At 66.3% G+C, this 18,587-nt stretch overlaps 1 protein-coding gene across 5 annotated transcripts; it reads right to left on the minus strand.

The window, feature by feature from the left end:
* Positions 1 to 89: 89 nt before the first annotated feature.
* On the minus strand, positions 90 to 17,470 carry CASKIN1 (CASK interacting protein 1). 5 transcript variants are annotated; one of them, XM_047712827.1, is made up of 21 exons: positions 17,276 to 17,470; positions 12,060 to 12,111; positions 11,853 to 11,950; positions 11,490 to 11,635; positions 11,305 to 11,400; positions 11,046 to 11,176; positions 10,461 to 10,569; positions 10,274 to 10,382; positions 10,088 to 10,182; positions 9,791 to 9,908; positions 9,621 to 9,659; positions 8,668 to 8,769; positions 8,488 to 8,576; positions 8,327 to 8,411; positions 8,151 to 8,242; positions 7,204 to 7,314; positions 7,021 to 7,122; positions 5,532 to 5,670; positions 3,415 to 5,451; positions 2,345 to 2,771; positions 90 to 1,824 (listed from the first exon to the last, which is right to left on the minus strand). In XM_047712827.1, the coding sequence occupies exons 1-21, from the start codon at positions 17,367 to 17,369 to the stop codon at positions 1,728 to 1,730; spliced, it is 4,368 nt and encodes a 1,455-aa protein (XP_047568783.1). In that variant the 5' UTR covers positions 17,370 to 17,470; the 3' UTR covers positions 90 to 1,727. The 5 variants fall into 5 exon arrangements, with proteins under 5 accessions (XP_047568783.1, XP_047568786.1, XP_047568784.1 ...); XM_047712830.1 differs by lacking the exon at positions 17,276 to 17,470 and adding an exon at positions 12,413 to 12,549; XM_047712828.1 differs by lacking the exon at positions 9,621 to 9,659.
* Positions 17,471 to 18,587: the final 1,117 nt, after the last annotated feature.

Here is an 18,587-nt window from a genome sequence, read left to right on the forward strand (position 1 = left end):
GTGACGGAGAGGCCACCCGAGAAGGCTGGTGCGCCCAGACACCAGCAGCTGGTGGGAGAGAGGCTGGGGAGGGGTCCCAAAAGGGCTCCTCTTGTCAGCCCTGGGGTGTGGCCCTCTTGGTGACTCCTCACTGCCAGGAACAAGCTAGACCCCCGTTCTCCCCAACACACATCCCCAAGAAGTGAGCCAGGCAGCTCTGTTTTCTGCTGTTTATTGGCAGCTGACAGTAGCTCCCTGCTAGGAACCCCTCCCCACTTGCTGAAGCCCCAGCCTGGGCCGCCCGCTGAAGACAGGCCGGGCGCACCCACCTGGGGAATTACCAGGGCATGACAGTTGGAAGGGGCCCCACACGCCCAGATGCCACCTTGGTTGATCCCCTCTGCCCGCCCACGTCACAACCGCTGGTTTTCGGCTTTTTTTGTTTTTGTTTTTTGTTTTTTTTTAAGAAAGGTCAAAGTGGTGCCCGACACACGTGGATCAGCAAACACAATAGAGGAGGCCAGTCAGTACTTTTTTGGAAAGAGGGGAGAGAGAAAAGAGAGGGTAAGAACGACCACATGACATAGCCTGGGACCGTGAGCAGAAGCGTCGGAGCGACTTTGGATGGGGGGCCCTGGGGAGGGAGGGTCAGGCACACCGTCACACGCGCCACACGCACTCTGGCATGCACGCCCTGTGCCCACCGCTCTCACCTGCCTGGCGTGCCCACGTTGCACGCACAGCTCCCCCAAAGCCCAGGCGCACCTCCCACCGGCACCCTGGGAGGGCAGGGAGCCCTCCCCACCAGCTCCTCGGTGTGGAGGACACAGCCCAGCAGCAAGCAAGGCACATCCTTCAAGTTCTTCAGACGCAGAGAAGTTAGGAGAGAGGGAGGGTGGGGAGGCCCTAGCGGAGCATGGACCCTGCCAGACCCCAGCCTCCTGTTTTGTGCTACTGGGCCAGGGGTCCTGGACAGAGGGAGGGAAGGATAGACAGACAGATGACCAGGGCCTCTAACAGCTTTTGTCTTGAGCTAGACTTCAGTGTCCTTACAGTTGGTAAATGGTTTTCTATAGAATCAATAATATTTTTCTTTCTTTAAATATATATTTGTTAAAGTTATACCTTTTAGTTTCTCTGGGGAAATCTGCCTCAGCTCATTCCCAATAAATTAATACTCTCGATAGCTTATATTCTGGGGGGATACAGGGTGCAGGGGCGCAACCCCAGTCCCAGCCCCTTGTGCTGCGCTGGAGCGGCTGGCAGAGGTCCCCACTGGGCAGTTCTGTGCTGGGCATAGGCCTGTGCTCTGCCACAGATCGGGGAGGGGCCAGAGCAGCTGCCTGCCTCCGGCTGCCTGCCGGACAGGGGCAGGCCCAGCCGGGGCTCAGGGCAGGGGGCCGGGCCGCCCCTCCTCCACCCCCAGCAGGAGAGGCCTGGCCTGGGCAGGCGGGTAGCCCAGCAGTTATTGCACGGGGAGCAGCAGACAGGAGCGGGCACCCGCCGGGCAGCAGCGTTCACCCAGAGCCCTTGGGTGCCCTGGCCAGGCCCGGCCCGGCCCAGGCGCAGGCGCAGGCGTTGTGCTTGTGCCGGGACGGGCAGCATGGGCCCGACCCCGCCCGCCTGGTCCCCGTCGGCTGGCCGCCCTGCCCGCTCGCGCTGCGCCCAGAGGTGCCCACCCTGAGGTAAAGATCAGTGTGCGGGCCGGGACCCGGGCGGCGCGGGCGGTCCCGACGTGAGCGGCCGCGTCACTCCAGCATGGCGTCCAGCTGGTCGGCCAGGTCGTCGAACATGCTGCCGATGTCGTCCAGTATGCTGCCGGTGCTCTTCTCCGCCGACGAGGGGCTGGGGGCGGGCGCGGCGTCAGCGGGCGGCGCGGGCGCTGAACACCCCGCCGGGGCCCCGCCCGCGGCCCCTCTGCCCGGCCCCCGCTACCGCCCGGTCCCCCTGCACGGCTCCACTCCGTCCCGCCCTCTCCCCGCCGCCGCAGCCCCGAGTCGCTCCCCAGACGACTCGACCCCGTCCCCGCCTCACACAGGGGGAGCCCCACCCGGCCGTCCCGGGCCCTGCCTCGCACGACGCGACCCCGCCCCGCTGCCCCGGGCCCCGCCCCTCACGGGTCGACTCACCCCCAGCCCCACACGGCTGGACCGCGTCCCGCTGCCCCGCTCCACAGGCCGCGACTCCGCCCCTCACGACTCGTCCCCGCCCCCGCCGCCCCAGGCCCCGCCCCGCGCGCCCCGCCCCGATGCCCCCGCCGCCCCGCCGACTCCAGCCCGTGCGCCGCAGCCTCGGAGCGCGCGCGGGTGAGGGTGGCGCGCAGACCCCGCACCCCGCCGGACCGGCCCCCCGGCCCCGCACCTACCGTGCGCCCTGCGCGTCCTCCTGCCGGATCTTCTCTTCCACGGCTTGCAGCGCCGCCGCCAGGCACGCGCTCGTCTCCTCCAGCTTCTGGCGGGCGCTGTCTCCGGGCGAGGCGCCGTCGGGCGCGGCGGGGGGGCCGGCGGCGGCGGCGGCGGCGGCAGCGGCGGCGGCGCGCGGAGGCTTGGCGGGCACGTGCAGCGCGGGCGCGCCGGGGGACGGGGGTTTGGCGGGGCTGGCGCTCAGCGAGGGCGGCGTGCTGGCCGGCTTGGCGAGGGCGGTGGGCGGCTGGCGAGCCGGCGAGGGCGCGGGGGACGGGCTGGCACTGCCCGACTGCAACCCCGCGGCGGCCTTGGCCGGCTTGGGCGCCGTGGGCGGCGGCGGCGGCTTGGGAGACACAGGCGGCGGCGTGCCGTGGGCGCGCTTCACCTCTGCGGGGAGGAGGAGACTCGCACCGGGGTGGGACGGAGGGAGGCGGCGCGTCCCGCCAGGAGCCTTGCGGCAGCGCCCCTCCTGGTCCCCCGCCCCGGAGAAGTCGGCCGCTGCCCCTCGGACTCTTGGCTCCCCGCAGCCGCCAGGCGGCGCGCTTCGCTATGCATACCTGCCCGCGCCACCGCTTCCAGACCCCTCCCGGTCCGCCCCCTACCCCGGACCCCCATCACGTGTGGCCTGCCTCAATCACTGGCCCTCGGGTTGCTTGAATACCACAGGGCCTCTGCACCTCTGATCCTTCTGCTTGGAAGCCCGCTCCCTCCCTCTCCTGCTGGGGTCGCTCTCCAGCCTGGTCAGAGATCTCCGCGACCCAGCATGGTGCACCTGCTCCACCTCCCTCCACAGGTGCGGTTATCCACGTGTTTCTGTGCCTCCTTCACTGAGCAAAGGGATGAACATCCACCCTCCTCCCAGTTCTGGGGCAGCAGAGTTGTGCAGCGGGTGAGTGGATGAGAGGGTCTGAGGACACTTTCCCACCCCATTCCACCTGGCCTTGGCTCAAATCCAAGAAGAGGAAACCCCCTCAGATCATGCAGTGGCGAGGTGGGGAGGGGCCCTTCCCCAGCTGGCTCCTTCACCTACCTGGGCTGCCAGGACCTGGCAGCGGCACCTTCTTGGAAGCGGGTGTCGGTGAGCCCTGGATCTTGGGCACAGGCTGAGCCAGCACGGGTTTGGGAGAGACTGGCGGCTTCACTGGCTTCCGGGTATCGGTGTCAGGCGGGGGCAGGGGGGGAAGATGCAACAGGTCGGAGGGCGGGGGTTCTGCAGGTGGGGGTGGTGGGGGCAGCTCAGGGGGCCCAGCCTGCTCCGAGGTGGGTCTGCGGCGCACGGTGCCTGTGCCGTTCTGGTACACGGACAGTTGGGGGGGCGGCTCGGGACCTGCCTCCCGCTCCTTGGCCTTGGGCCGGCGCTTGACCGTGTCAGACTCAGTCAGGATGAACTTGACGCTCTCCTGCTGGCTCTGCTTGGCTCGGATGCGCCTTTTGAGCGTGGCACTGGCCTCCACCCGGGCCAGGGGCGGGCCCTCCGCACTCGCCTCACCCTTAGCTGGGCCTCGAGACCGCTGCCGGGTGGCACCGTCCTCCACAAAGTGGCCGTGATCTGCGGGCCCCCCTGACTCCCCAGGACCCCGGCGGGCAGTGGCCAGAAGTCCCGTCACGGGCCCGCTGAGCGTGCGACGCCGGTTCACTACCTCACCGTCAGGCCCGATGGCTTCCTTGTGCTTCACGGAGGCCAGCACTGTGGCAACCCGGCCTGGCTCCGGGCTGGCAGGGCGAGGTGTGGGGTGGCCCTCCGGGGGCCTGCGGGCCGCACGGCCCCCACCCCCAATGGAGGACAGCTCTAGCATGGCTGCGATGCTCTTCACGCTGCCGGCACTGCCTGTGTCCACGCTGCCGGCCAGATCACTAGCCCGCCGGCGCTGTGCCCGCACCCCCAGCCGGCCCTCCTCGGTCCCAGCCCCCTCTGTCTCAGCATCCGGGGCCGACTCATCGGCCAGGTTGGCGCTGGCCATGGCTGAGCTGGAACGCTTGGGCGGGGGCGGGGGCGGCCCCTTCTTCCGGGGCCGCACCGCAAAGGACTGGCTGCGGTTGACGTTTTTGTCGGTGCCGGCGGGCGCTCGCACCGAGTGGCTCCGGCCCACACGCCGCTGGACTGTGGCATAGGGCCCCGCGGCCGCCGGCACCGACAGCTCGTCCCGCTCGGGCTCGCTGTCGGATGCTGCATAGCGGTTCAGGCTGTGGGCGCGTTTCTTGGGCCGCCCTGGCTCCGCGTCGGCCTCCGGAGGCAGGCACAGCGTGGGCACGGGCGGGGGCACAGCCGCAGGGGCAGGCCCAGGAGGCGCGGGCCCGGCATCGCTCTCCACGGGCTGGGGGAGCACGTAGGCAAAGCCACGGTGTGTGGGCGACTGGGGCAGTGAACGGGGTGACATGGGCCGCTCTGCTGGTGGCAGCAGCTGTGGAGTGGGCTTCACCTTGGCTGTGGCTGGGGTGGGACCGTGAGGCCCCCCCAGGGCCTGAGGGGAGCCTGGCTGGGCTTTAGTGGGCGTCTGAGGGGGTGTGAAGTGGCTGGCCCCCGGCGGAAGGACCTGCCGAGGCTTGCCCGGCACCGGCGGAACGCTGGCCCGCTTGACGCTGTGGCCATGGCGGCTGGGCCGGCTCTCCTTGGGAGGGGTGCCGGGAGCCGGCCCCTCGTCCAGCAGGTACTCCTGGCTCCGTGACATGGGGCTGCCAGGCCCGGGAGGCCCATCACCCAGCAGCTCCTGAGAGCTGCTCAGGTGCCGTGCCTGTCCACCCAGGCTGGGCTCCGGCCGCATGGAGGCCCTTGGCGTGGGGGGCAGGTGATTGGAGGGCTTCTCGGCAGTGGTGGCGGTCGCGCCCTCTGCCGGGCCCGTCATGGCAGCCTGCAGCTCGCCACTGAGCTCGCTGTCCTGGAAGGTGGTCATCTTAGGAGACTGGCACTCAGCAGGGGCCGGCTCCGCTGGGGTTGGCGACTCAATGGCCATGACTTCAAGCGACTGTGGGGCCTTCCGGCGCAGGGGTCCCCCCTCGTACTTGGCGTACTCTGCCTTCTGCAGCTCTGCCAGTTTCCTCACAGCCAGCATCAGCTTCTTCTGGTGTCCTGAGTGGGGCACGGGGCCGGTCAGGCCCGGGACAGGGGCAGAGACTGGGAGATGGAGGGAGCCGGGGCCTGTGCCTCACCCAGCTTCGTGATGCCGATCTCCTGCAGGTCCTCCCACGTGATGTCAGTGATGAAGTCGATGTTCTCGTAGCCATTGTCCACCAGCACCTTGTAGTACTGGGCCAGGCCGATCATGGACAACCACACCGCCAGGTTCGCCTGTGGAGTAGGACACCAAGGGCAGCCCAAGCTGGTGGGCCACACCCTGCTCGCTGCTCCGAGCTTTCAGGGGTAGGGGCACCGGGCCAGCCTGGCACAGACAGACAGAAGGACAAAATGGACAGGCCAGAGGTGTCAGCTTTGGAGATAGCGCGACCTCAGTAGGAGCCCAAGGCCAGCTCACATGCCTGTGCGGACACACGCAAACACACACACACACAGGGACGACCCTATCCTCAGGACAGCATCGGGGGGGAGGGGAAACACACGCTCCCTCACCTGCCAAGGCAGCCACGGGGATAGCACCCAGGGGACACGACTTGCAACATCACAGACACAGACATACAGGCAGCACCGGCCAGAAACACACACACACACACACACACACACACACACACATACTTGCAACCTGCATCCCAGCCATACATGGGCACCAACACCCTCCACGTCACGCTCTCGCCCATTTCCACACCCATGCTGGGCACTGGTCACATAGCCACGCACACACGCACGGAAATACCCATGATGCTCTTCACCCAGAGCCACCTGTCCACTCTTGCGGCTGGACACCACTCACCCACCAGCACATGGCACATTTGGTTCCCCCCAGGTGCACAGAGCAGCATGAGGCCCACGGGACAGGGACGTGCTCATTGGGAGCACCCCCGAGCCGCTGACTGAGTGGGCTGAGGCAGGCCGGGAGAGCAGGAACACGCCTGTCACCAGCCGACAGCCCCAGGCCCTTCGGGGGGCAGGGGGCTCCCAGGCAGCGTAGATGCAACCGGCCTCGGGCCCGGCTTCCCCAGCCCCAGACCCTGTCGCAGCACACGAGTGAGTGCTGGGGACGGCACAGCCCGCGGTCTGTGTGGGTGTCCACTGTCCACACAGCCGGCACGTGCCGCTAAGTGTGGGGGTGGGCATGCATGCGTCAGCAGGCGCCTCGACTACATTTGGTGCACGTGTGCTGTCTGTGTACACGAAGCAGACACACATGCCCCCATGCATGGGCCTGGATGCGTGCCAGCCCTTCCCGTCCACACGGGGTCCTCTATGGGGTCTGGGTGCACACGCGGTGGGCAGCGCTGTCGACTGCCACGTGGTGTGGCTGTGGCTGCCTAAGGCAGAAGGGGCCCAGGCACTGCCAAGGGACACCCGCCTGGCTTCAGGGTCCCCTTGCCCTGACAAGGTTTCCTGGCCTGGAGGCTGCCGCCCCTGCTCCTGCCCCAGGAAGGCTGGCTCCAGTGCCCGTGACGGACAGAGGGTGGATGAGAGCTGTAGCCAGGGAAGCAGTCAGTCTGTCTGTCTGTCTGAGCGCCCCGGGCACAGCCACTGGGGTGCAGGGAGCCTTACGGGTTTGTGCTCAGGCAGCCAGTCAGGGATGCTCAGGCCGCTGATCTCTGCGGTGATCTTCTTCCGGTGGCCTGGCTTGGTGACCCCAATGGCCGTGAGATCCTAGGTAGAGGAGAGGCCCATGAGCGGGAGGCCAGGGCCTGAGCTCAGTCACAGCCCACGGCCAGCCTCTGGGCGCCTCACCTCCGGAGTCATGCGGCTGATGGTGGGCAGGTCATAGCCAGCGCCGACGAAGTTGGGGGCATAGAGCTGCAGCTGGAACGTGGAGAGCCACTGGCTCACAGCCTCGGCGCTCTGGAAGACACAAGGCAGGCGCTGCAGGCTCGCCTGCCAGCCGTGCACCCCGGCCACCGGGCCAGGTCCTCCTCCGCTCGGCCGCTCAGTCTGCTGTCCGCTGCTCCCCCTGTAGCCGGGCCCCGGGGGCAGCTTGGCCCTGGAGTTCCTCCTCTCGCTGTGCTCCCAGATGCTGCCGCCGCCACCAGCTCCGTCGGCCATCCCGCCTCCTCCCACGATCTCCAGCAGAAGGGTCCGGCTGCCGTCCGAGCCGTCCGAGCCGCAGGCTTCCCTGCCCATCCCCTCCCCGCCTCCCTGTTCCTGCACCAGGGACACCCTGTGGTGCCCCCACTAGAGGGGCTGGGGGCGGGAGGGGGGGCTCGGGAATGCGGCTGCAGGCGGTGCCGCTCGGAGGAGCCCCTCCACTCCTGAGCAGGTGGGCTCTGTCCAGAGGTGCGGGAGGACACAGCCAGCCGCTCGCACCTTCCCAGCACACGGGACCCTTCTCACCCCTACACACACCTGGTCTTGCCTCACACCCATGCCTCAGGCACACGCCGGCGCGCTCAGGGCGTGCACACACGCACACACACACACACACACACACAGGCGCACGTGCCCGGCTCGCCGTCACCACCCACACGCAGGCACAGCCCTTGCTCACCTCACACCCACGTCACACTTCCCGGACGCACCAGCTCACACACACGACCCACGCAAGAGACAACACCTACACACACAGACTGACAGACGGACAGAAGTACGGGCCTGGCCTGTCAAGGGCCCCCCGCCACGCAGTGGCCAGACCAAGCAGGCTGCCCGGGAGCCCCTCCCCGCGGCCAGCCCGGGCCCTGTACCTTGCCCTCCGATGCCGGCTCCAGCTTCCTGGGGGGCTGCTCCCCGAACACCTGCCCGGCGGGGGCCGCTGGAGGCGGGGCCCGGGCCGCACCTGGAGAGGAGAGGGTGTGGTGGGGCGGGGGTTGCTGGGGGCCGCCTCCTGGCCAGGCGGGTGGTGTTGCCTCCTTGCTCTTACCTGTGGAGCCTTCTGGAGGCTTGACGGGGCTGTCCCCGGGGCTGGACTCAGAGACGGACTTCTGGGAGAGCACTGTTGCCAGGAGCTACAACCCAGATAGGCGGGCTGGCCGGCGCTGCTCGGTGCCCCGGCCGCCCCAACCCTCCCCCCAGACCACCTACCTTGACCCCTTCAGAGCCTGCATGCAGGGTGTGGCCCCCACTGCCTCTGGCTCCGGCCACGCTGCTCAAGCTGCCACTGCGGTCCGCACCTGTGGGCATGAGGAACCCCATCAGCGGGCACTGGCCTGGCCCTACCCCAGGAGACGGATCCCGCCCTGACCTCCGGAGCTCCCCTACTACCTGCAAAAGGCTTCCGCAGCACCCAGATCTCCTCAGGGGGTGCAGAGGGCCCTGATGAACCGCCCGCCTGCGATGGGCTTGGTTCAGCGCTGGCTCGAGGACCTGTAGGCCAAGCACAGCCTCCCTGTATCTTGAACCAGCCAGGCCTGAGGGCCGGACACAGTGAGGGGTGCCCCCGGCCTGGCCCCAGAGCCTGGGCAGAGCAGAGGCCCCTCAGGTCAGCACTGTAGCCTCCTCTGGCCCCCGCTGTCTCCAAGGAGCTGAGAGAGCCTCAGAAGTCCCCTCCCCACCCTAGACATTTGAGAGCAGGACACCCTGGCAAGAGGGCCTAGGCCAGGCTGTCACGCCAGTGGCCCTGTGGCCCTGGGTGGGGGGTGGGGAGCACAGAGGGTGTACCCCCTCTTCGCCAGGAGAGCAGGGAGAGGCAAGAAGTCCCCAAAAACCTAGATGACCCTGGGTGGGATGGCCATGACTCCTCACCGGCCCCCCTCTGTCCCTTTACCTCACCTGTCGATGTCCACATCCCCTCTAGGAGGTAAACCATCTTGCCGACCCCCTGCCTGAAAGCAATCCATGCCCTGTGGCCTTGCCCTGCATCCCCCTTCCTCACTCTGGCTGGCCATGCTATACTGGCCTCCTTTGGGGCCCTGACACCATGCTTCCTTCTGCCCCAGTGCCTTTGCATATGTCATTCCTGCCGTCTGGGTGCTCTGCCCAGGGCCAGCCCCTCCCACTTTGCAGTGCCTTCTCTGAGCACCCTGTCCTAAAAGCAGGTCTCCATGCGATGGGTGAATCACCGAATGTTACCCGAAACTAATAAAAATAAATAAAAAGCAGATCTCCACCCACACCGCTTATGCCATTAGTGGGCACGTTTGCTGGCGCATTTACTACACTGCCCCCTGCTCCCCTCCCTCCCTCGGCGTGAGCTTGAGAGCAAGAGTGCCACCCACCTGGATCCCTGTCTACTCCTAGCGGCTGGTGGGCACCGCCTAGTAAAGAAATGAGGGCCTTGGTGTGGGGACGCCGACAAGACAGCTGGCAGGACCCCCCTCGGGGCCCCCCACCCAGCAGTGACCTTGCTTCCTTCTGGCCCCCAAGCCCAGGCCTGGGTGGGACTTGCCTGCTCGTTTCACAATGGCCTCGCCCAGGGACGATGGAAAGTAGCCCACCCTGTCGTTGCCTGTCCGGTTGTCATGGATACAGCCCTTCCACCGGCCATCCGGGTGCTGCTCGAGGACCTGGCCAGATGAGGTGGGGGAGCACGCTCAGGGAGACACCCCTCCAGGTCCAGCTCCAGTGGGTGGGTAACCTGGGCCTCCCCGCCCAGAACCCCAGACACCCCAGTTGCGGCACGGGTGTGGGGTTAGTGCACGGGGTCCTGCCTGTCCTTGCTCCCACAGCCCCAGACTGGCCTTACCGTGATGATGTCCCCAGCTTTCACGTTGAGACTGGTCAGGTCGTAATTGTTGCAATAATCCTTGGTTGCCCGGACCTGCAGGGCCGCCGAGGCCTCTGGGGACACAGGAAGCAGAGCCCCCAAGTCCTGGGAGCTGGCCTGGCCAGGGCCCCCCACTTCAGCGCCCAGCCCCGGCCCCAGGCCCACCTCGCAGCAGCTGTTTGATCTCCTTGCTGGCCTGGGACGTGGTGAACTGGTGCACGATGTCCAGGGCCGTCTGGCTGTAGGTGTTCCTCACGTGGGCGTTAATCCCATTCTGTATGTGTCAAGGGGGTGGCCCGTCAGGAGACCCCATGCTCCCACCAGCCCCCGCCCCCTCGGCCCCCTGACTCACATCCAGCAGGAGCCGAACCACTTCCGTCTTCCCACAGAGTGCGGCCTCGTGCAGGGCCGTGCCGGCCTTGGTCTGGCGGTTAATGTCGATGCCAGCTTGGAGGAGGAGTCTGGAAGGAAGGCGGGCGGGCGGGTGGGAGCAGGCAGCCCCTTACAATAGGAGCCTTCCATCCCATCCCGCCTGCTGGGCCCCCATGCCCAGGACCGCCCTGTCCAACAACACGGCGTGTGACAGTGATTGAGCATTTGTGGAAGTGCTGCCCGCCACCGGGGGCCCCACACTGACGGGAACTGCTGTCGGGTCATCCTAGTACAGCCACAGCTGGGATGCCCACTTTACAGAGGGGAAAACTGAGTCTCAGAAATGGTAGCGTCTCCACAAGATTGCCCAGCATGTGGTGGGACCCCAACAGAGCCCAGGCCTGGGGCTGTAGCCGTGGTGCATTCCCCAGCCCCCTCCAGGGCACCCTTTTCCGGGTGGGGCCAGGCAGCCTGACCACATCGCATGGCTTATGATGTCACCGCGGGAGCAGGAAGTCCGCAGCCGGGTCCACCTGCCACCCGCTGGCCCCGCACACGGCCATACCTGATGATGTCAATGTGGCCGTTCTTGGCCGCCAGGTGCAGGGGGCTGGTGCCGTTGGGGTCCGTGGTGTCCCCTGGCCGGGGCTCCAGCAAGGCCGCACACATGTTGCTACTCAGGAGCAACTGGACCACCTTGAGGGTCAGAGAGAGGGGGGCCCGGGGGCGGGGCAGGGGGTCACAGGGGTGTCTCCCCATTGTCACCCCTCCTGGGGGGCAGCCGGGGCCAACAGAGCCCCACGCGGCACTCTGAAGAGACTTACCCCAACGCGGCCGAACTCACAGGCCAGGTCCAGGGGTGTCTTCCCCGAGTTGTCCACCATGCACGGGTTCGACTGGTGCTGCAGCAGCATCTCCGACTACGGGGCCAAGGAACGTGGTCAGCACCCCCAGTGGCTGTGGGGCTCATGCTGCCCCAGCACCCCGCCCCCCGGGGGGTGTCCCTTACCACGTCGTAGTGGCCGTGCTGGGCTGCCAGGTGCAGAGGGATGTGGCCCTCGTCCGATGGGATGTTCACCGCTGAGCCCGCCTTCAGCACCAGCTTCATGGGCTCCTTCCGCCCCTGCCAGGCCGCATAGTGCAGCGGCCGCATGCCTGGGCGCAGCCAGGGGTGGAGTGGGGGCCATTGGGAGCTGGCCCTTGACCCTGCACCCACGCCCGGCCTGCAGGGCGCTGAGCCCAGGACAAGCCCCCTCGACCCACAGGGAGACTCTGGTCTGGAGCCTCTGCCTCAGGAGCCTCTCCCTCTCTAGGGATTCCGCCCCAGCCCTTGACCCCCTACCCCTGCTCTGAGGTCCCTGGCCAGCCTTGCCTTTGTTGTCCTTGATGTCCACAGCAGCCTGGGCCTCCAGCAGCAGGGTGATCAGCTCTGTGTTGCCATTCAGGGCTGCGTGGTGCAGGGCAGAGAACCTGGGGCAGGGATGGGCACGCATGGGCAAGGAGCCTGGCAACCCAGCCTTCCACAGGGGACCCCCCCCGCACCCTATGCTAGCCTGGTACTCCCTGTCTGAGAACTCACCCGTCAGGGTCCTGAAAGTTGACATTGATCTTCTTGGTGGAGCCCAGGAGCTCTAGTGGGGGTGGAAGAGAGACAGTGTGGGGGGCTCCGGGCAGCCCCTGTGGGCAGCCGGACCCCAGAGCCAAAGCTGTCTTCAGTCTTTCGTCAAGAAACACTTGGTTCAGTTCAGCTCCATCCCCTGAGCTCAGCTTTTGGACCCCGGCTTCCCACCGAACGAAGGGGTTGGCAAGTTCAGAGAGCCAAGGGCTCTGGGCCTGTCCCCACACGAGGACGGAAGCCAGAGCCGTGCACCCACACAGGCACACACACTCATGTGCACACGCACCCCCTCCTTGGGGACGCTGGCGAAGCACCTGCTGGTGGCGGGAGAGAGCCGGCACAATCTGTTTCTCAGAAGGACCCAGATGGGGCCGGGGGTGGCCTGGGAAGGCTGGAACACCCGGAAATTGGGGTATCTCTGGGGGAAGATCTGCATATTCAGGGTGCAGCCTCCCCCCAGTCCGAGCCCTGGGCCTGCCCATGTGGATGAGTCCTGCCTGGTAGGGCAGGAAGGGGAGGCAGGCAGGTGGGCTGGTGGCCCTGCGTGACCACACCAGAACGGCCACCACATCTCTGGGGGCCCATCTGGATCCTGGGATCAGTCTGCCCGAAGCCTGAAGGGCCCAAGCCCTCCCTTTGCGGCCCCAGTTTCCTCCTGGGCCTCCCCGGTCTTGGCCTCCCCCAGCTGACTGCTGGAGGAGGGGAGCCCCCCGACGCCCTCCCTGTGGGCTCGGGGCCAGCCGGACTCAAGCCAAGCCCCTGCCTGTCTGGGCCATGGTTACATAACCCATTTGTGGGTCAGTCACTCTGTGAGGGAGGGGCTGGCAGGACAGAAGCCCCTTTGTCCAGGCCTAGGACAGGGGTGGGGGTGGGAGTCCCCGAGAGCAGTAACCCAAGGGAGTCGAGTCACAGAGGGGCTGCTCCAGGACCCACTGGGTGACCCACAGCATCCTGAGCAGCTCCAGCCTCAGCCCCGATGGCCCACAAAGCCCACAAAGGCAGATGGACCCGAGTTCAAACTCACACTGGGCCCTTACTAGCCCTATGGCCTTGGCCTTGAGCTCAAAGGAGACTAAGGGGGCCAGCCTCATAGGCCTAAGGGCGTATCCACCGTTAGAGCATGAAGGGTCTGGCACGGAGTCTGTCAGTAAGCTGCAGCTACCAATATTAGTTTTGTGGGACTCCCACCCCACCCCTCTGTGAGGGGCTCCTCAAGCACAGGGCAGGGCAGACGTTTCTCCACATCCTACTCCTTCCCTCTGCTCACTTTGCTGGCCCTGACGGCCCCGACGTCCATCTGAGGAGGCAGCAACGCCACCCTTCCCTCCGTGGTCCAGGCCAAAACCTCGGAGTCAGCCCTAAAAGTAGCTTAAAGTATCTCCATCAGCAAATCCTATTGGTTCTTCGTTCAAGACCATCTCAAGGCATACTCGGAATCCTACCACTTCCCACCACAGCTGTGTCCCTGCCCTGACCAGGCCAGCCTCTCCCGAAGGATCACTGCCATCATTTCCCTACTGGCATCCTTGCTTCTGCCCTGCCCCTTGGTCTGTCCTCCATACCTCTGAGGTCAGGGGGACCCTGTGAAAACATGAGTCAGATCCCAGAGCCACCCCTCCCTCTCCTGAAGACCCCCCAACAGCTCCCATGTTGCGGGGGCTGAGGGCCAGCCCTGGACAATGGCCCTATAAGACAGAGCCCTCCTCTCGCATCACCCGTCTTCCAGCCACATAAGCCTCCTTGATGATGCTCCCACACACCAGCCGCCCCTGCCACAGGGCCTTTGCACATGCTGTGTATATGTGTGGGATGCTGTTCTTCCCCCAGTTATCCCCATGGCTCCCTCCCTCACGTCCTTCAGGACTTCATCCACATCACCTGCTCTGAGGAGTCCCGCTGGGCTCCCCATATAGAATGGCATATAGAACGGCAACCCCATCCTGTCCTGTGTCTGCTGTCTGCTCCTATCACTAACATTTATCTTGGTTGTTGTCCATCTCCTAAACATCACTAAAGTACAGGCTCCAAAAGGATGAGGGTTTTTTAAAATCTATTTTGCTTGCTGTTGTATCTTTGGTGGCTGAAACAGAACCGGGCACCTACAAGATGTTGGGCAAACTGTCCTGAACTGATATCCCCGACCCCCTACACTACTGTCCTGGAGCGCCCCCTCCCCCACCAGGGCCGCGCTCAGGCTGGTCTCCCCCCAGAATAACTCTGCCCAGCTCTGATGTTTGCTGCCACTTCTTGTTAGTTCCCCCACCGCTAGCATGGCCACGGCGGCTGGCACTGACATTTTAAAGGGGCTAGAGGTCAAGACCCAGGACCACGCACAGACACCAGTGGGGAGGTGGAGTCTCCATCCAGAAGACTACTCGCTACACAAGGTGGGGGTCTCACGAGGTCATCTCACCCACTCCCTCTGCAGGTCTCCTCAGAGAAGAAAGTGGAGGGGAGCCTGAGATCTTGGAGCACCCCCCAATTCGTAGGGGGGACCCTGGGTTCCCAGGGAGACAAGTGCTCTGAATGAAGCTGGAGCAGGCATGGCTGGACGGGCCTGAGCAGGGACGGGGGAAGGGGGCATCGATCCGACGACAAGTGGGAACCAAGATGAAGTCCCCAGAAACCCCTCCCAGGAGCCCCTTTCTCTTTTCCACAAGGGCACTAGGTCCTGCAGCTACCACGTGGGTAATGAGCACAGACTTCATCCCCACCCCACCCCACATCGTGGGCTCTCCCAGCTCCTGTCACTCAGTCCTCTATCCGCTTTCCTGGGACCATCCTGCCTCTGAGGTCAGCCCCAAACTCCAGGCTGCAGAGGCCGTGGGGGAGCTGGCCTCAGCCCCTCTCCCACCCTGCCCTTGTGGCCTCCCTCTACGCCCTGCCCAGAGGCTCCTCCAACCACAGAAGCCCCTGGTCTGCCGGCAGCCCACAGAGCCACGTCTATCTCCTGTAGGGATGTGGTCCTGGCCTCTGTTGGTAGCACACGGCAGGGCACTCCCTCAGCCTCCCTAGGGCAGGCCCGGAGCTCTGGGCCCGACGCTGCAAGGGAAGCATTAGTGGGCCAAGGTGAGAGGACGCAGGCGCACTGGTCTGTAGGTTGCTGTGAATTCGGGGTAGGGGACGTGGGGCCAGAAAAAAGGGCAGATGTCCCTGCTCAGCAGGAGGCCGGCCCCACCCTGGGAAGCTCCCTCCAGAGCAGTGTCTCTTAAGGACAGGGGCCGAGGGTCACAGTGCCTGAGCATGCATGACAGGGGAGGGTCCCTTCGAGGCGGGATGGCAGGGACAACAGACCCCAGAGCAACACTCAGGTGTTGGGATGGCGGGAAGGTGCCAGCAGGGGGTGGAGGTCATGGAAACATGAGTCATGGGAAGCCGTCTGGAGTCCGGCTGGGGTGGGGTGCCTGAGAGAGCACCACTGGGTGCCCCCCACCCCATGGCCCAAACTCCAGCTGCACTTTGCTGAATCAAAATACATCTTACTCCAAAGCAGGCCAGTGTTGCCATGACAACTGAGCTAATTCATGGAGGGATTTCTCTGTCTGACTTATTATGCCCGCCCCTGTGAGTCAGAGGGCCCAGATACGGGGGCCAGGGCAGGTGTCTCTCCCAGAAAGCAGACCAGGCAGGGACAAATGCCAAGTTTCAGATGGACACCCGGGTAAAGGGACAAGTCCCCACACCACCCCAGTACGACTGAACTGGATGCCCCACTTCCCTGGAAACCCATCCCGGGCTGCCTCAGGAAACAATCCAAGTCAGCACTTCCTGAGGACTTAAGAAAGGCCTGGACTTCCTGTGTGCTTTCCCGTGTTCTTCCAGCAATGCTATGAGGCTGGGACCCCAAGTGTCCCCATCCTACAGGTGAGGAGACTGAGGCCTGGAGAGCTGGAGTCAGCGGTGCCCAAGGTCCCATGGCCACTAGGTGGAAACCGTTACCTAGCCTTCCACATCTCAACCCCTCCACCTGCTTTCAAGGCTCAGCTACCTCAGGTACCTCAGGTACCTCAGGTACCTCTGCCTGGAAGCCCTCCCTTTCTGAGCCCTGAGGCCCTGAAGCCAGCCCCAGCTGGCAGACCAGCCCCGGGCCCCGGTGTGGAAGGCAGAGCCAGCCTGTATCTGGGACCCCGCAAGGTTCTGGAACCGCACAGAGCAGACGGGGCTGCAGCGGGAGGAGTCCTCCTGCTGCTCAAGGACCTGCCCGGGGCCACCAGCCCCAAGGCCAGCTCGGTTCTCAGCATGCTTCCTGGAGAAAGGGGAGGGGCCTCCTGGGTTACCTAGAGTCTCTGGGGGTGGGGTGGGGCATGGGGCACTCCGACCCCACGTGCCATCCTGCGGAGCCTTGTCTGCGCCCGCACAGGTGCCCCGACACACTGACATGGCCATACGTGCGCAGCCGCACACGCAGCTGGTTCACACACCCATCCATCCATCTCCAGGGGCCCCGTGGGAGGCTCTGGGCTGAGCTGGGATGAGTGCCGGGATCAGGACTCCAAGCTCCCAACCCTTCCCAGGGGCCCTCACAGCGCAAGCTCAGGATGGCTAGTGGGAGCCCCCTCCCCCCTCCTCCCCAGCCCCTTTCCCGGCAGGGAAGCCAGAGAGGACCAGGGTCTGTGGCAGGGTCTACACCTGCCTGGAGCCCAGCCTGCCCTGGGCTGGGCGACCTTGGGCCTCTGCTCCCCCATGAGTAAATGGCCCCCAGCCGGCCATGCCTGGGCAGCCACACCCCCAGCATGGTCCTGCCCCCCATTCCCTGCAAAGCGTGTTATTAAACATGGGGCGTGGAGGAGGTCTGACAGGGACCGCCAGACCTGTGGTCGCCCCTCACCGCCAGGGCCCCCTCCCTCTCTCCACGGTGGGGAAGGGGGGGCGGCATCCGCCTCGCCCTTTGACAGTCCAACAGAGCCCTCCAGCTGTCAGTCTGTAGCCCGGGAAGGGAGGGGGACGCCCGCGGCCAGGTGCCGTTCTGGGGGGTCTGGCTGGGGGGCCCCGGGTGCTCGGAGCCGCCCCTCCTCCGGCGCCCGGTGCAGCGGATACGGACCGAGGGTCCGGGCGCTGCTGGCCCCGCCCCGCCCCCAGGGACCCGACAGCATCCCCCTCGCCGCCCGGCGCCCGGAGGGGTGTGGGGGGGGTCGGCGCCCGCGGGGCCCCCGCGCGCCCGCGCCCCCCGCACTCACTGGCCTTCCCGGGCCGCGGCCTCTGCAGCAGCCTCTGCGCGGTCCCCACGTCCTCCGCCTTCACCGCCTGCACCAGCTCTTGCTCCTTCCCCATGGCGCGGCCGGGCCGCAGCGACGCGGCTGCGCTCCGTGCGCTCGGCGCGGCTCAGAGGCGGCGGCGGCGGCCCCGCGGCCCCGGCCGCATCCTCCTGCCTCTCCCGCCGCCTCCGCCGCCGCCCGCGCCCCGCGCCGTCCTCGGGCTCGGGCTCGGGCTCGGGCTCGGGCTCGGGATCGGACTCGGGCTCGGACTCGGGCTCCCGGCGCCGAGGGGCGGGGAGCGCGTCACGGGCGGGGGGCGGCCCAGGGCGGGGGCGCGGCACCTGGCGCCGCCTCCCGGACGCCTGGGTCCCCCTCCTGCGGCCGCTGACCTCCGTCCGCCAGCGCCGGCCGCGCGCCCGGCTCCTTGGCTCCGCCCCTACACCCGGCCCCGTGCTCCCGAGACGCCCCCTCCCCACGTGCGGGCCGCGCCGGCCGGGCGGGCCTCTGCGGACAGCCGGCGGCCAGGGGCGACCGCCAGGGGACGGGGACGGCAGCCGCCAGGGTGGGGGCTGGACACGGAGCCCCGGCACGGCGGCGGCGCGAGGATGAGCCTGAGAGAGGCTTCCAGAGGCTGCGGGACCCAAGGGGGGAGGGACTCGGAGGCAGTGGGCGGGCGGGGACCCGGGCGCCGAGGGACCCGGGCACCCGCAGCGGCACGGGAGCCGGCCTGCCAGAGGCTGTCAGACATTTCTGGCCCGTGGTTCCCGTGGGAGGTGTCGAGGGATTGTGAAGAGGAATCTCCCAATAATGAATTCGGTGTCAGGGAACCCGCACCCCCACCCCCAACTGCTGCTTCTTCCCGTGCAGCCGGGGCTCTCTCCATAAACAATGCAGGGCAACAGCTCCCTGCCCCCCAGCCTCAACCTGAACCCTAACCCCACTGCCGTCCCCCAGCACCTACTGAGGTGCAGCCCCACACACCTACCACATATAGGGGCTCAATCCCCCATCCCCAGCACCCATGGGGTCACAGTCTTGCCCAGCACCCACATGATCCCCCACCAAGTCTGTTAACCCTCCAGCCTCCAGCGACAGACCCTGGGAGCCTGGGGCAGGACAGTCCTGCTCCACAAACACTGACCAGCCCCCCACGCCCTCATGCGCCCCTGCCTGCCCCACACGCAGGTGTGAGCATACCCACACACACGTACACATGCACAGAAGTCTCACCCCTCTGACCTGGGCACAGTCTGGGCACCCTTGTCGAGGCTGAGTATCCTACAGACAGATGGGT

Source organism: Lutra lutra, chromosome 18, assembly GCF_902655055.1.
Source record: "Lutra lutra chromosome 18, mLutLut1.2, whole genome shotgun sequence".
Lineage (NCBI taxonomy): Eukaryota > Metazoa > Chordata > Mammalia > Carnivora > Mustelidae > Lutra > Lutra lutra.

Excerpts from the sequence above, each read along its gene's own strand:
- CASKIN1 (XM_047712827.1), bottom strand. The coding sequence starts at position 17,369 with ATGGGGAAGGAGCAAGAGCTGGTGCAGGCGGTGAAGGCGGAGGACGTG. Across the intron at positions 12,112-17,275 it reads GCCGCGGCCCGGGAAGGCCA|AGCTCCTGGGCTCCACCAAG; the intron begins GTGAGTGCGGGG and ends CACCCCCACTAG. Across the intron at positions 7,315-8,150 it reads AGCCGGCATCGGAGGGCAAG|AGCGCCGAGGCTGTGAGCCA; the intron begins GTACAGGGCCCG and ends TGTGTCTTCCAG.